At 32.4% G+C, this 15,645-nt stretch overlaps 1 protein-coding gene across 8 annotated transcripts in view; it reads left to right on the plus strand.

Annotated features, from left to right (window-relative positions):
- Positions 1–15,645, plus strand: part of LOC149421584 (uncharacterized) — a 559,544-nt gene that overhangs the window by 533,627 nt on the left and 10,272 nt on the right. For all 8 annotated transcript variants that reach the window (XR_016302537.1, XM_089634898.1, XM_089634899.1 and 5 more), the window contains exons 3-4: positions 13,204–13,350; positions 15,404–15,504. Coding sequence is in view for 7 of the 8 variants with exons in the window: in XM_089634898.1 (XP_089491024.1) it covers positions 13,204–13,350; positions 15,404–15,504 (248 nt within the window). In the remaining variant the exon portion in view is untranslated. The remainder of the gene's footprint in view (positions 1–13,203; positions 13,351–15,403; positions 15,505–15,645) is intronic.

A 15,645-nucleotide genomic window follows, 5' to 3' on the forward strand; every position in this document is an offset into this window, starting at 1 on the left:
CAATAATAAACAAATCATGCATATAGAATGTAGAGCTATTATCTAATTATTATTAGCTAACAATATTAAACAAATCATGCATATAAGCTAATAATATAATTTCATTCAAGCCCTTTAATTTCCATTGGGAACAACAACTTATCAAGAAATTTTGAACGATTCTTATTTTTAATTGCCAATTATGTTTAAATTTTGAAAGGATTTAACTTGAGAGATAGGGTATTTTCCCTTTTTTATTCTCGAAAAAATAGCTATAATTGATTAATGAATACTAAAATTAATATAATTTTCTATAACGAAATTGGCGGTTTCAAGTCATAATGACGTCGTAGCCAGTTGGAACCGTTTCGGAATGTGCGGTTTTAATAATATAATTAATGAAATTATTAAAATTACACTATTTTAATACGATAATCATAATTAGAAAAATAAATCTAAAATCTTTCACAAATATTTAACCGTATTCATAGTTTGTGAAAATGGTTCCAAGATAACTCCTCAAAATGAAAATTCAACACACCTATATACCTACCATATATAAAGTTATGAAAAGTGGTGAAACAAAAACTAGGTTAAATAGTATATATTAGTGTAGAAGTGAAGTCTATATACTATGTAGGTTACATATGTAACCTTTTTAACGTAGTTTTTGTTTCATGACTTTTCATAACTTTATAACACTTTTTAAAGGTGTGTTGAATTGTCATTTTGATGAGTTATCCCAGTCCCAGCTAGAGCTCGTATCTACGCCATCACCGATCGTCCTATTCCTCTCAAACGCCTTACATGAAAACGAAAAATCTTACTTGAAAACGAAAAGATGCTAGAACGATGACGTGCTACGACCTCTCGCTGGGACTAGTATACGTTAATTATTTAATTATGATTTGATAACATAACATTATCCGGCTCGTAGTCTCGTTCCTTCATTGGTAGCTAGGTACCTACCCATCTTATTAATCTCCCCTAAATCAGATCCTCTGTACCGTAACCGAGCTTCAACCGGTTTCCCAATACAAAATATATTATAATACTATACGTTTTGCGTTTACGGTCCAGTCCTTAGATATGGTACCTATATTTATTTCTGTCCAGTCATTGGAATTGGTATAATTGCCTGTCATTCGCTCTAATTATAATATATTGTCGGGCCGCTAATTATGAAGAATGGCTTCTCTTCAGCCGCGGACCAAATTGTTATTTATATTAACCGGCCCCCATTCAATCTTTAAAATTAAGATAGACAACCACAAGTTTTGAATTATTGTTATTATTGCATTCGTAAATTTATTTATTTACAATCTTTATATGTAGGGAAATAAAAATCTATCTAATTCTCTATTGCGTAAATATATTTTCAGTTAAATAATTTTATTTTAATTATTGCCAATATCTCTAAGGTGAATGTACGTTTTTTACAATTAAAGAGGGACTGAAAAGATCAACCTGTAGACAAGTATGTTGTGGCAGTTTTCGTGTACACGAGGTAAGCTCAAAGCTCCCTTACTTCTGGTGAAATTTATTTTCAACATTTTCATACGCCACAGAAGAAATTTACACTCGTCCAAAAATATTTTGAGTTAACTTCGCCACTTCTTTTAAAATTTGATGATCGAATAGAAATAGCAATGGATAAACATTTTTTTATTCTGATGATCGAATAGCAATAGCAATGAATATATTTATTTTATTCTGATGATCATAGCAATAGCAATGGATTAATATATTTCTTATTCTGATGGTCGAATAGCAATAGCAATGGATATTTATATTTTTTATTCTGATGATCGAATAGCAATAGCAAAGTATATATATATATGTATTATTAATTTACTGGACAATTTGTATGTAACGCCGCTTTGTGAGATATCACCTCAGGGGCCCTTATATATTTTATTCTGATGATCGAATAGCAATAGCAATACTTATATTTGTTTATCTAAAATAAATAAAATTGAATAATCTTGTTCTGCATTCTTATTATTATAAAAGCGATTATCAAATTGTGTTTGTCCCACATTGAGACGACTTGCTTATATACTCCCCCCCTGTTATTTATGTGATATAAATTTATATATTATTAATATTATCAGTAAAACCGATTTCCTTAGAAAATCGGTCGTGTTCAAAGAGTAAGGAATAGATTTTGTGGCACCTAGTGTTTTGGTTTTCCCACCTTTTGAATGTTGTCAGGTTTGTCGTAATTGTATTAAAATGACGTGATATTATTTGTAGACAAGTTTACAAAATACTAATTATCATTACGTCATTAGTCATTCGTTATTCTATGAAAATGATAAGTTGTTTGGTAAATCCCGAAATCATGTTGTTTCGGTTCCTTAAAGATACTAAAATAATAATAATTGAATAATAGTTCAATAATAATTGTATAGCGCCGTTTTTTGTGAAAAATTACCCCAAGAACCAGCTGCGCAACTTATTATGAGTTCAAATGCCCTATCTAATTTTACTATTAGAAGCAGATACAGAAAACATAGTTATCTGGCAGATCACACTCAGCCAAACACACATTTTGTAGAAAGATTAAGCTTGGAGAAGTTTTACATTTGCTATTGTGACATCGATTACTAATGACATTACATTTATTAGAATGAGAATCGGAGAATGTATAATTTTCTGTGTATTTATTAGGGTTATATTTGGATAATAGATAACCGTCGAACACAACAACCTTCAGGATTATAACCTAGGATTAATTGGAATTTTAATCGTAATCGGCGCATCATTTATTTTTCTCAAATGCCATTTTCTCAGCATCAATTTATATTTTCACACGTCTAATGATCGCGTCCGTTTGATGCACGACTGTAAATCGTATTTTAATTTTATCGTTGAAAGAAACATCGCTCTTACATGAAAGGACGTTCTCCTCTAATAAATCAGTTAATAATCCAACATACTAACAAAGTATTATTTTATTTTCTTTTCTGCGTATTTAATCCACGTGTTTATTTTGAAGCTAAATTTAGTAGCTAAACAACATTATAAATCTAGTAAATTTCCATGTTTTTACCTATACAAACATGTAAATATATACACGGTGTCCGGAAACTCGTAGTACAAGCGGGAAACTGGAGAATCTACACCACATGGGGAACCCAAAAAAACATAAAGTTTTTTGATTTGAGCATTTTCAAAAAAAAAAAAAAAAAAACCAAAAAAATATATTTTTCGGCTATTTTAGGGTTAAAGTTTTTTCTGGTGTTTAGGGTTGAATAACAGATGTTTTAACCCTGCAGAGCAGAAATATTTTATGATTACACCGGGTTAAATGAAGGGTGATTTCAAAATAATGCTTCAAATCCGAGTTTCTTCATTTGTTTTACTTTCAAATAGTTTTAATTAGTTGGGTACTTTGATCTTCAGTAATAATTTATAAGAATTTGATTAAAAAAAAAAAAAAAATCAACTTCAAACTCGATTTACTCGATAACGAAAATTAAATAAAAAAAAAAATACTACAAAATCGACTCCAAATGTGATGTAGATTCACCAGTTTCCCGCTTGTACTACGAGTTTCCGGACACCCTGTATATATAACCCTAAGTTTGTGTTGTTCGCCTCAACTTGACCTATAATGGTTTAAGGCGATACCATACGTAGTAATGCATAATCATGTGTTTTTGGTTTGAAAATTAGGTCGGCTAGAAATGTTTCAGATGCTTTAATTAAATACTGCGAGTAGAATACATCTTGACCTTTGAAATAATCGAGTATTTTTTTATATAAGTCTTTTATAAGCCCAGAAAAAAATAATGTATAGGCCTATGAAAACTGCTTTAAAGTTCAAAATCTCCTACTTACGAACCCATTTTCGGTTATGATTATATTGTATAATGTGGAAAATTTACTTATTTATAAAATGATCGGAAAAAAATTAAATATTTATGCCTGAACATCCACAAAATAAAATAAGAGGCACTTTTTGGCCATGTTTTTTTCTTGCATAAATCACAACAGGCGGATGGTGTTAAGCAGGAATTTAAACCTAATCGCCATCTACGTAAGGGTTGTTATTGATAGCGGCTCAATTTAAAATATTACACGACGTAGTGCATCGCCTATTTTACTTTCCGCATAGTTAAACCACGTGTTATTATAAATTATATTTTTTTAACTTAAAATTGCTGAAAAACGTTTCGATTCTAACAAATTTAATATTCATGTTTGTGAAACTATTTCTGATGGTAAGAGCTCTGTTGCTATCTCTCTCTGTTGTGTGTGTGTGAGAGAGAGGTTACAGAGGAGCTATCAGTGGTACGCCTTTAAAAAGTGTTTCGTCCGAACAAACAGAGGTGGTGAATTCCTTGTGTGCGTGTTACATTTTTGTAACAGTATAATTATTGACTTGGGATGTTTGTTTTGTCGGTTGCATCACTTTTGTTGGGCCACAGCCGAATGGATACAAGTCACACACCCCATGTTGCATTTAGATGAAATAACTACTTGTGGTGTGTCATGTTGAGCATCGTATAAATATTCCTTGTTATATTGATTTTAAATAATAAATACCCTGGTTTCGTTAATATTATATTCTACTGGAAATAATCGGAAAATTCAGGATTAAATATATCACAACCCTCACGCCATTTCCCAAATGGTATTTACACCACAAATTATTTATATGTACTTCTTCCTCGACTTTTTTAACATTGGAATAAAGATCCTTCTCTTCCAAAGCCGTGCAATTCTAATATTTAATACGCGGAAATATCCGTTACGGTCATTTAATAAATAAGAACCTAAACAGTAACGTAGGCGTACTTCATGTCTCAAAGTAAGGAAGACCTTCCCTTAAATTTCAAAGAAATTCGGTCTCAGTATTAATTCAAATTCAATCACCACATATATACAATATATAAATGTATACATATGGAGATTTATACCTTAGATCTTGGATTTAATCTTAGATGTCATAATCCTTTTACAAGAATATGTCTACATATGGTGATTTATACCTTAGATCTTGAATTGAATCTTAGATGTCATAATCCTTTTACAAGAATATGTATACATATGGAGATATATAGCTTAGATCTTGGATTGAATCTTAGATGTCATAATCCTTTTACAAAAATATGTATACCTACATATGGAGATTTATAGCTTGAATCTTGGATTGAATCTTAGATTTCATAATCTTTTTAAAAGAATATGTATACATATGGAGATTTATAGCTTAGATCTTGGATTGAATCCTAGATTTCATAATCCTTTTACAAGAATATGTATACATATGGAGATATATAGCTTATATCTTGGATTGAATCTTAGATTTCGTAATCTTTTAAAAAGAATATGTATACATATGGAGATTTATAGCTTAGATCTTGGATTGAATCTTAGATTTCATAATCCTTTTATAAGAATTTGTTAGCTATTGTTGAGGGCCCTTTTCTATCTTATCTCCTAAACTTTTGTCGTTTATGATAGACGGAGAGGTGATGGACCTACTCTATTATATCTAATAAAATAAAATACTTTTTTGTTTTAAAACCACGATATTTATTAATTTAAGAACCGACCGGTTTCGCTTTACTTAAGCATCATCAGGGTATAAATTAATACTAAACAAGAAGTACATAATGTGTGTATATATATAACAAAATATAGAGGGAGACAACATGATACAAATATAAGCAACACAAAGACGGTCATAAAATACATTAACATAAGTGCACAAGTAATGGAAAAACCGATAGATAATTATGTAGACTAATGGGTTACATCAATAAATCGGGAGAAACAAAGCATCAACTGGCATGGTGGTAAGGAGGTAAGGAGAACTGGGAATTTTTTATGGGTTTATTGGAAACAGACCTAATATTGGACTACTACTAAGTAGTAAACCAATAAACCCATAAAAAATTCCCAGTTCTCCTTACCTCCTTACCACCATGCCAGTTGATGCTTTGTTTCTATATTTTGTTATATATATACACACATTATGTACTTCTTGTTTAGTATTAATTTGTACCCTGATGATGCTTAAGTAAAGCGAAACCGGTCGGTTCTTAAATTAATAAATATCGTGGTTTTAAAACAAAAAAGTATTTTATTTTATTAAATATGTCAAACCACAAAGTGATTGCTTTCTACAATTCTATTATATCTATTATACCTCTCAGGAGCGGAACCATACCTGTAGGACTGTGTTACAGTGTTGCCAGATCATCTTAACAAATCCCCCTCTGAAATTAAGTAATCCCGATGTTGCAGCATCCCTCGCACACGTGGCCGGGACGGAATTAGACCTCGCCCGAGAAAACATCAGATTGTGAAAAACGGCTGGTTCCTCGAACCAATAAACATGCACGGCCCTCAACCTGGCAACTCCAACATTCAGTATTCCTCAATTCATTATACATATGAAGACAAATAACAAAAAATCCTTGGTCCCAATTTTTAAAAGATCTGAAGTTGTAACTGGAATTTTTTTTTTGTTTTATAAAGATGTACTCGTGGTAATACAACTTGCTTTCGTGGGTGTTTGAATTGAAAAATATCGAACTAACAAAATGGCTTCTTATCTTATTTTTTGGGGACTTATTAATGGTATGGGGTAAAGTTTTGAGGTTTTGATGATCTCATAAGGGTTATCCAGCGTTAGCAATGTAAGCGCCTGAAAATATTGTTTTTACGACTTGTTTACAAAAACATCGACTTTTCTCTCTTTTCTATAAATATAATATGCACGTATTATATATATAAACCTTCCGGAAGAAATTCTCTAAATGATAGTGAAAATTTTATAAAAATCCGTTGAGTAGTTTAGAAGAACTAAGCGCACAAACAGACAGACGCGGATAGCGACTTTGTTTTATACTATTTCGTGATTTAAATTGATATTTTCAATTAAAATAGTTGTCTTGTTAAAAAAGGAGAACAAATTTCATTATGCTAGAGATTTTACCGTTTTTTTATGTTTTATATATTTTTTTTAATTCTGCGTTATTAGTCTAAAATGTTTTTTTTTAAATTTATTTATGAATATAAATGTAACCATTGGAATTATTTTAGGATAAAGCTAGTGGGGAAGCAGAGCACAGTGTTGCCAAGCGTCATGTATATTTACGTTTACACAGTAGGTACTTTTATAAACTGAGCGTAGCGAAGTCCTGTTTTATCTCGACTGTTTGTATTTCGTATGTCTGCATTTCGTCTGTCTGTATGTTCCGTTTCCGTTTCAAGATGGTGGCCGTTTTGCTGGTTCAGTACGTGATTCCTTTTTCAAATGTGAAATCGTCGTGTTTATTTGGATTTTGTTATTCGCATTTTTTAATTATTTTGGTATCTATCTGCTTTTTATAAAACTGGGCGTTTTTTATGATGGTGGACGACAATGAGGCAAGGATTGTGTGCCAAGATAGAGATGCTTGGTGGTCCGCCCTCTCTGCCTACGCCTGCGGTGAAACGGCATGATGGTTAGTTAGTTCGTTAGACGTTATTTTTGGACAAATTGTGTAATTCCCTATTTGAAATAAAAAAGGTCACTTAAAACTATAGTAATGATATTATTTGGATGATTTGTATAGCGCCGTTTTTGTGCAAAATCACCTCAAGGGTTTATAATTAAGTGTGTAGGTTTTGGATGTCTACTGTTCACATAACTACTAGTATCAATTTATGCAATCAAAAAATCTGGAGTAGTCGTAGTTTTCTGAGCTCCGGCTACAGGATTCATGGTTGATCTCTTAGAATAGGAATGGTGGACACCTACATTCAAGGTCAAAAGTTTTCGTGATGATCCTTTTTTATTTATTGCTGCATAATAATAATATTAAAACGGTTTTTGCGATGATTGTCTCACTGGGAGGATTCAGGTGTCGAGACACGAAACGGACTTATTACCACGTATGAATTACCAGGTGCATCGGAGTTGAATACAGCGCCATAATAATTGGACAATCAGACCGTTTCTTTAGGTAATACACGAGATCATAAAATATTAAAAAAAATAAAAATACAGGTTCACTATTTTAAACCCACATCACTGACGCGACGCCAAATTCATATTCAAACAACATGTAAATAAAATGCCGAAACAAACTTGAACAGCTGCGAATCTATATGTATAAATAAAAAATTAAGTGTTCGTTTGTTCAAATCTTAAATCTCCTAAAGTTCTTCATCGATTGCTTTGAAATTTTGACACAAACTTGCACTCGAATACGCTTGTATTTTTTATATTTACCTATAGTATAATAATAACAATAATATTTGGCTAATTTATATAGCGCCGTTTTCATGAGAAATCACCTCAAGAGCGCTGTACAAATATATTTCTTAAATAATTAATACTAGAACTACTGACTTAAAACTAGTGACTTATCTCTGAGACTTATATCTAGTGACTTACGACTAACGCCTATAACTACTATCTTAATAAAAAATATATATTTACCTATGTATTATGTCACCTGTGAGAGGTAAACACTCAGAGCTAAAACGTTTATTTTTTAAAAACAGCGTAAATTGTTGGACAAACATGCTTATTTTTTAACTGCGCCATCTGTCGGGCGTAAAAGCAACACGCACCATTGTTTTTTGTTTGTCTGCACAGACATATTGGGCCACAGCAATGCTTGGCGGGGTACAGCTAGTATAAAATAAATAGCGAATACCCCAAAATATTTCGGGGTTATCACTCAATTAATTCATGCACCGAGTTAGGATATTATGAAAAACAACTTTTTTTACACTTGTGGCATGGAGCGGAGCCAATAAAAAAATTGTCTACTTCATAAATTTTATGATTGCCTCTCTGAAGATTTTTAAAATTATACCAATAATTATTATTGTCAGTGCAGCATAAAATTATTACTGGATAGTTCGAAGTAGTTCCTACCTACGTGGGTATATATTATTTTGTGTGCATAGGTAGATAGGTACTCGACCCTGTTCATTTTCGGCCTCGTAAAAAAGTGTCGATACCCCATATGTCTAGGTGGCCGCTGACGAAACCGCAAAAATAATTCGATCTATACAGGGTGTCCAGAAACTCGTAGTACAAGCGGGAAACTGGTGAATCTACATCACATTTGGAGTCGATTTTGTAGTATATTTTTTTTTTATTTGAGCTTTCGTTATCGAGTAAATCGAGTTTGAAGTTGATTTTTTTAAATTTTTTTTTTTAATCAAATTCTTATAAATTATTACTGAAGATCAAAGTACCCAACTAATTAAAACTATTTGAAAGTAAAACAAATGAAAAAACTCGGATTTGAAGCATTATTTTGAAATCACCCTTCATTTAACCCGGTGTAATCATAAAATATTTCTGCTCTGCAGGGTTAAAACATCTATTATTCAACCCTAAACACCAGAAAAAACTTTAACCCTAAAATAGCCGAAAAATTTTTTTTTTTGGTTTTTTTTTTTTTGAAAATGCTCAAATCAAAAAACTTTATGTTTTTTTGGGTTCCCCATGTGGTGTAGATTCTCCAGTTTCCCGCTTGTACTACGAGTTTCCGGACACCGTGTATATTGTAAAGTCATCGATGCGATAAGTTCATGCCACAATAAATATTATTATTAACGCTGTCATAGAATAATGATTGAAAAACACTCTCTTTAGTCTGTATTTGCTGTATGAACAAATTATAATAACGAAATAGCGAAGGTTTTAAAAAATAATGTGTTTGTGTGTGATTCTTTCTTCGCAGTTCTATCTCAGATTTTCAAATTATTGCATTCATCTATTTTTAAAGAAAACTGTTTGGAAGTTCGCCATACACGTGAAATAATTTCGTTCCATGTGCAAAAGAAACATACTTTTGAAATATTAAACGAGTAAAGTTAAAATTAGTTTTAGTTTCTCTCAAACTAAAGAAAATTATGCATCCTTCTCCCAAAGTATGTACAATGTCAGCTACTTACATAGATAATCTTTAAAAATAATTAGTAACTTCTTAGTAGAATAATATTCGGTAAATATATAGAAAATGGGGACACGCTTGGTACGCAATTTAAAAAAAACGCTTTGTATCAGTTAGAATAGTAAGATAATAACGAAAATTATGGATTTGAATTTCCAGAAATGGAAAATTATGCATGTTAGGACCTAGTGCTATTTCGTTCAAAATTATGCATGTTAGGACCTAGTGCTATTTCGTTCAAAATTATGGATAATTTGACGTCTTTTCTTCACGACATGTTTTGACATAATAATATTAAAATATTTTTTTAGGTTAGTTTTTATTTTATTCATTTCTTAATTAAATCCGGAATAAATTCGGTTTAGGGGAGTCACTCGATTAACCGAAATTGAACTTCATTTAGACTAATTTAGGGCTGGGGAATTCGAATCTGTAAGATTTTTTATTTTTTGGTTGGCACTTCTGAAATGTCAAAGTATTAAATAGTTATTAATTTGATTTTCTTAAGTCATAGTTGATAAATAAAACATGGTTTCTATGTATCGCGTACGAAATTTCAAGACCCTATGACTCAGTTAATAGTGCCGACCCCCACCTAATTCTTGCAGATTCGGATTCCCCAGCCCTAAATTAGTCCAAATCAAGTTCAATGTCGGTTATTCGAGTGACTCCCCTAAACCGAATTTTACCCTTAAATCCAAGCAATGAACCTATTTTGAATCATAGGTTCATATTTCGAGTTAAAGAAAAGAAAAGAGTTAACAATCGATTATAATTTTAACGAAATAACTATTAAATTTCATTACTTCCCATTTCCGACAAATGAAATACTTACTTCTCATCGTTAATTAATTCTACAGTATCATAATATGATTTTGGAACATTTGACTCATTCGATTATTTTTTCGTAATAATAATCGAAATCTCGGTTACATTCATCAAGTTATATATTTGAACATAATAGGTTAATATTATTATCTATTCATGGAAAATACATACATTTTCAATGGCATATTTTCGTTTGACCTTTGGCGTACCTCCCTGCCAGTTGCCAGAGTTCAACGTACTGTTCAAGGTAATTATTGTTTTATACTCGATTGTCCTTCATATAATATTAAATTATTATACACGTTCATTGTGAGCCATTTTACAAAGCTCCATAAATAAGTCAATTCCACAGACTTATTATTTATGAACGTACTTTATTATCCTAGGAATAATAATAATTCAAGAGCCTTGCTTCAAGCAGACCTCGCGCACGTTTTTATAAAACAAGTATTTTATGTTTTATCCTGCTGTAGGGGCGAACTTTTTAAATTGTCCACCATTACTTTAGCTGGTGATAAATAATGGAACGCAAGTGCTAATATTATGCCTCCGGTATATATTTTTCATCAAATAACCTTTATTTCTAAAAACTACTAAAAATTGGGATTGAAATCTTTGTTTTTTTTAATATTTAAAAAAAATAGACCAGTGGTTACTGGTAAGGATATGTTAAGTTCTTAGATTTGGTACACCTATCCTAAAAATATAAAACAAATAAAAATCAAATTGACAGTAATAAAGAGCCGAAAACAATGTTGACGGTACTTTCTTTACCCCTTGGGATGAATAATTGTAACAAAACGGTGCCACAACAAATTATCCTAACTATAACTACATATATAAATATATTTTTTTATTTAAACCGTTATTTGTTTTAATAATTTTATTTTTTGCGTATACAGGGTATCATAGCAAGTACCCGAAGGATTTTAACCAGTGATTTCTGAGCGTATTTGGAGTAAAAAATGAAGATGTAATTTTGCTGTCCGATGATATATTTTTTCAACTAAAAACAAGAAATAAATATAAACACACATCTGCACTGAGTACACTAATACACGTCGCGGCGGATCACGTGTTACGCGCTCTGTTTCGTCTGTTACCGTGCTGCTGGAACGAGACGGAGTGATGCGTATCACGTGACCCACTGGACTGTACACCCAGAGTGAATTTCATCAGACATCAAAATTACATCAACGTTTTTAACTCAACATATTATCACAATCGACGGTTTAATCCTTCGCGTAGGTGCTGCTCCACCGAAATCCACCTTATCTATATAGAAACTTAAAAAAATTCTAATTTAGAAAAAATATCTGTATTTTGCGTTGTTTATAATTTATCATTCAAGAAAAGAAAGAAAAGCATAAGAACGCCAACTATGCTAGTATATCGGTTAATATAACAAGGGAAGACAAATCTTAGTAGCGCCCGAGTGGACTCGAAGTGGACCGAGTCGAAATACGCGGCAATGCGGACCATGTAACCGATAATAGAATCTGTTTAAATATATCAGTCCATTGAAAAACATTGCCTGATGATGATACTAACATATTTTTAATAAATCGCACTTTTTTATGCCGCACTTCCTTATTTAGGTCTGTTTACAAAAATCACTCTTCAATAACAACAATGTTGATGCTTTATATTTGTTTACTACAGATTGTTCTCCGTGTATTTTGGGTATTGGACATAATGTGTATTGACAAGTAGACGCCTACACCGTTCCATGGAGTTGTTAGTGCTCAAGCACATGGTGAATGGTGACGTGAGATGATAGTTTGTTGCTCGGTGGGGGCAGACAGACTGCCGGGGGAAGGGGGGCCGGTGAGGGAATGGGAGGGGGAGGGGGACTTCCTCTCCGGTCACCGACCCTCTCCCCTTTTAGGAATAATCTGTTATTATTTTAGCAAACGTGATGTGACTTTTGACGTTTCATTGCTCATTTACTTGTTGACGTGATATACCCACGCACCACACGTGGCTGTTGTTGGCAATGGAATATTTATGTTAATTACGTTTTAAAACATTACTTCTGGTAATGAATCTCCTTTGTTTAACATTTTTCCGGAACATAATTTTTATTTACAAACGGCTGCGTATGATAATTTTATAATTAGATTTCTGAAAATATCCCAGATACCAGAAACAATTATTGAAAATTTCTTCGTATTTTTGCTACCTCCTAAAAGACCACCATTCAGGAACGAAACTTTACTTGAATTAATAACCAAATGTATTATGTATTTTAGTCCAACATTCCCAATATGCCTTAGTTCGTTGGGTGTTGTATTGAATAAAATAAAACAACCTTTCTAGATTTATAGATTGCTTTCCTCGTGCGACTGGTAATAACGATATGTCTTCATGTGTGAAAACGTTTTAGGTTAAGAAAGGTAGGTAGTAGTTTAAATTGTGAGGGTGCCTATATATTTACCAAGTTCCACTTGACTAATGATGAATTCTTTTGTTGCAGACATTCCATACGCCGTCATTCGGCGATGAGGAGTTCGACATCCCGCCCATCCACCTGCAGCCACACCAGCTGCACGGCGGGCCGCAGCATCACGCGCAGCAGCACCTGCAGCACTACCAGCACGCCCAGCACCACCAGGCACCGCAGGTACGGCCCCGGATTTATTATCTCTGCCAGACAGACAGTCAAATTACAGCATACAGCAACTGTCACAGTTTCCTGGACTAATTTAGCCGGAACAGTACAAAAATTCCGGGCACATTTGATAAGTACCCCGCCACCCGTGGTGGTATCCCCTCTCTAACTTTTCAAGTTATTTCAAACAGATGGGCGAAATTTTTGAAATAATACATAACTTTTTAACAATTACTTAGTAATATTGAAGCAGCCGTCACACAGCTTACTGGACTAACTTACCTCGGAAAAGTGCAATAATTCCGGAATTATTTATTACTTAGTAATATTGCAGCAACCGTCACACAGCTTTCTGGACTAACTTACCCCGGAACATTCCGGAAAAATTATTTATTAAATTTTTCTTTTATGTTTATGCCCGGAATATCGGCGATATTCTGTTTCAAAATTTGTAAAGTTATGACAATCAGCCAAAAGTAATATAATTTTAAATAATACATAACAGCTTTACTAATAAACGACCGTGTACCTGAAAATCTTACTAATGTAGAAGTTGACATAAAATAGTTCATGGAAAGATATATCTATTGCTTATCCAGCCAAAGCGGGTTGTTTATCCGTTGTATAAACTATTAATAATAATAAATTCTCGTCGAATGTTCTAAATATTTCTTCTATTTGAAGATATATTATCTATTGAAGAAAAGATTTTCGTAAAATCAAATGCCATTTTAGAAATTAGATAAAAAAAATTATTTGAAATATAGTTTGATATTTAAAAATTACAATATTTTATTTTCAAACATGAAAAAAGCTTACCACAAACTTTTTTAATCAAAACGTCAAAAAATTTCAGATTATTGAAATTTTTAATAACACAATCCTTTTATTTTAGGAATTTTCAAGAAAACTGTCATTTCACTTTTCATTACTTTCCTTATTCCCAGAAAATAACCAAAAAAAAAATTGACATTTTGAATTCCTTTTTGCACAATATAAATGTTGATTGTATTTACCTAAACTAACTAACTAACCATCACGCCGTTTCCCGATCTTGAACTCGATCTTGGCACACACTCCGTGCCTCATTCACATTATACATTATTCTGACTCTTGACATGGCCCGACTGCTTCTACCATTCCGTTTGCGTCATATATTCTCCGTACACTCCTTTCTTCGTTCATTCGCTCTACATACCTTGTGTTTACCTACACGTGCATAAGGCATTTATGTTATTAAAAACATCACTTTCGTGATTTTTTATAAAATCCACGCGGTAACAGTCAATTAAAAAATAATATGTCCGGACATGAAACTAAATTCACAGCATGACATTATTAATGTATTAAAACTGACGAAAAATAACACAAATTTTAGTAAATATATTGAATTTTACTAATATAATAGTGAATTGGTCATTGAAAAAGAAATTATGAACATAAACATGATTTGAATCACCAATCAAAACTGTCTTTTTAACGGGAAAATGATACGCACAATGCAATCTAATGTTGTCAGTTAAAGACATTTTTTATTAGTAATAATTCCAAATAGAAATTGTACAGTCTTTATGCAACTTCACCATATCACCATAATACGGACATGTGTCTAGTGTGGTATTCGAAAAGCATGTAAAAAACTATATACAAATATATTTTACGAATAAAGCAATGAAAAAAAAAATGTAACAAACACCGTTTAACGGTTGATGGTGTTTTTTTTTACTAGTAAGGCTGATGGTATTTAACGAGTTTATTCTAATATTTTTCGTATTTTGAATGTAAAATAAATTTGTCTTCTAATTGAATAGCTTGTGAGCTATGCCTAAATGCCTAATGAGCTATGCCTAAATGCCCTTAATGAATAACCGCATCTTCCCGGCGAGCGCTTGGAACCGACTGATGCCCATGATATCTCACATCGGACAAATGATCCGATAAGCCCAATACTTCGAATGCCAAAGCCGGCTGTATTTATATACCTCAATGGTTTTTTACGTGTTTATTTTTTCTTTTGTTCAATTAAAATGCGTTCCTTGGTACTTACTATTTTGTTGTTCAACAGATGGGAATGATTAACCCAGCCCAGGATGGTTTGCTAACTGATGGTCAACCATCTTACCAACAACCTCTCTATCTTCAACCTCAGGACCACCCCATGCACAGGTGAATATCTTTTATTTGTACTTGATTTCATTCGTTTTAATAACCCTACGGCTTAATTCAATTTTAAACAGTGTAACAGCAGGTACCCGAAGGATTTTAACCATATATTCCTGAACTTATTTGGAGTAAAAAAACGTTCAT

Source organism: Hesperophylax consimilis, chromosome 8 (genome assembly GCF_061612785.1).
Source record: "Hesperophylax consimilis isolate HC1 chromosome 8, BYU_Hcon_1.0, whole genome shotgun sequence".
Classification (NCBI taxonomy): domain Eukaryota; kingdom Metazoa; phylum Arthropoda; class Insecta; order Trichoptera; family Limnephilidae; genus Hesperophylax; species Hesperophylax consimilis.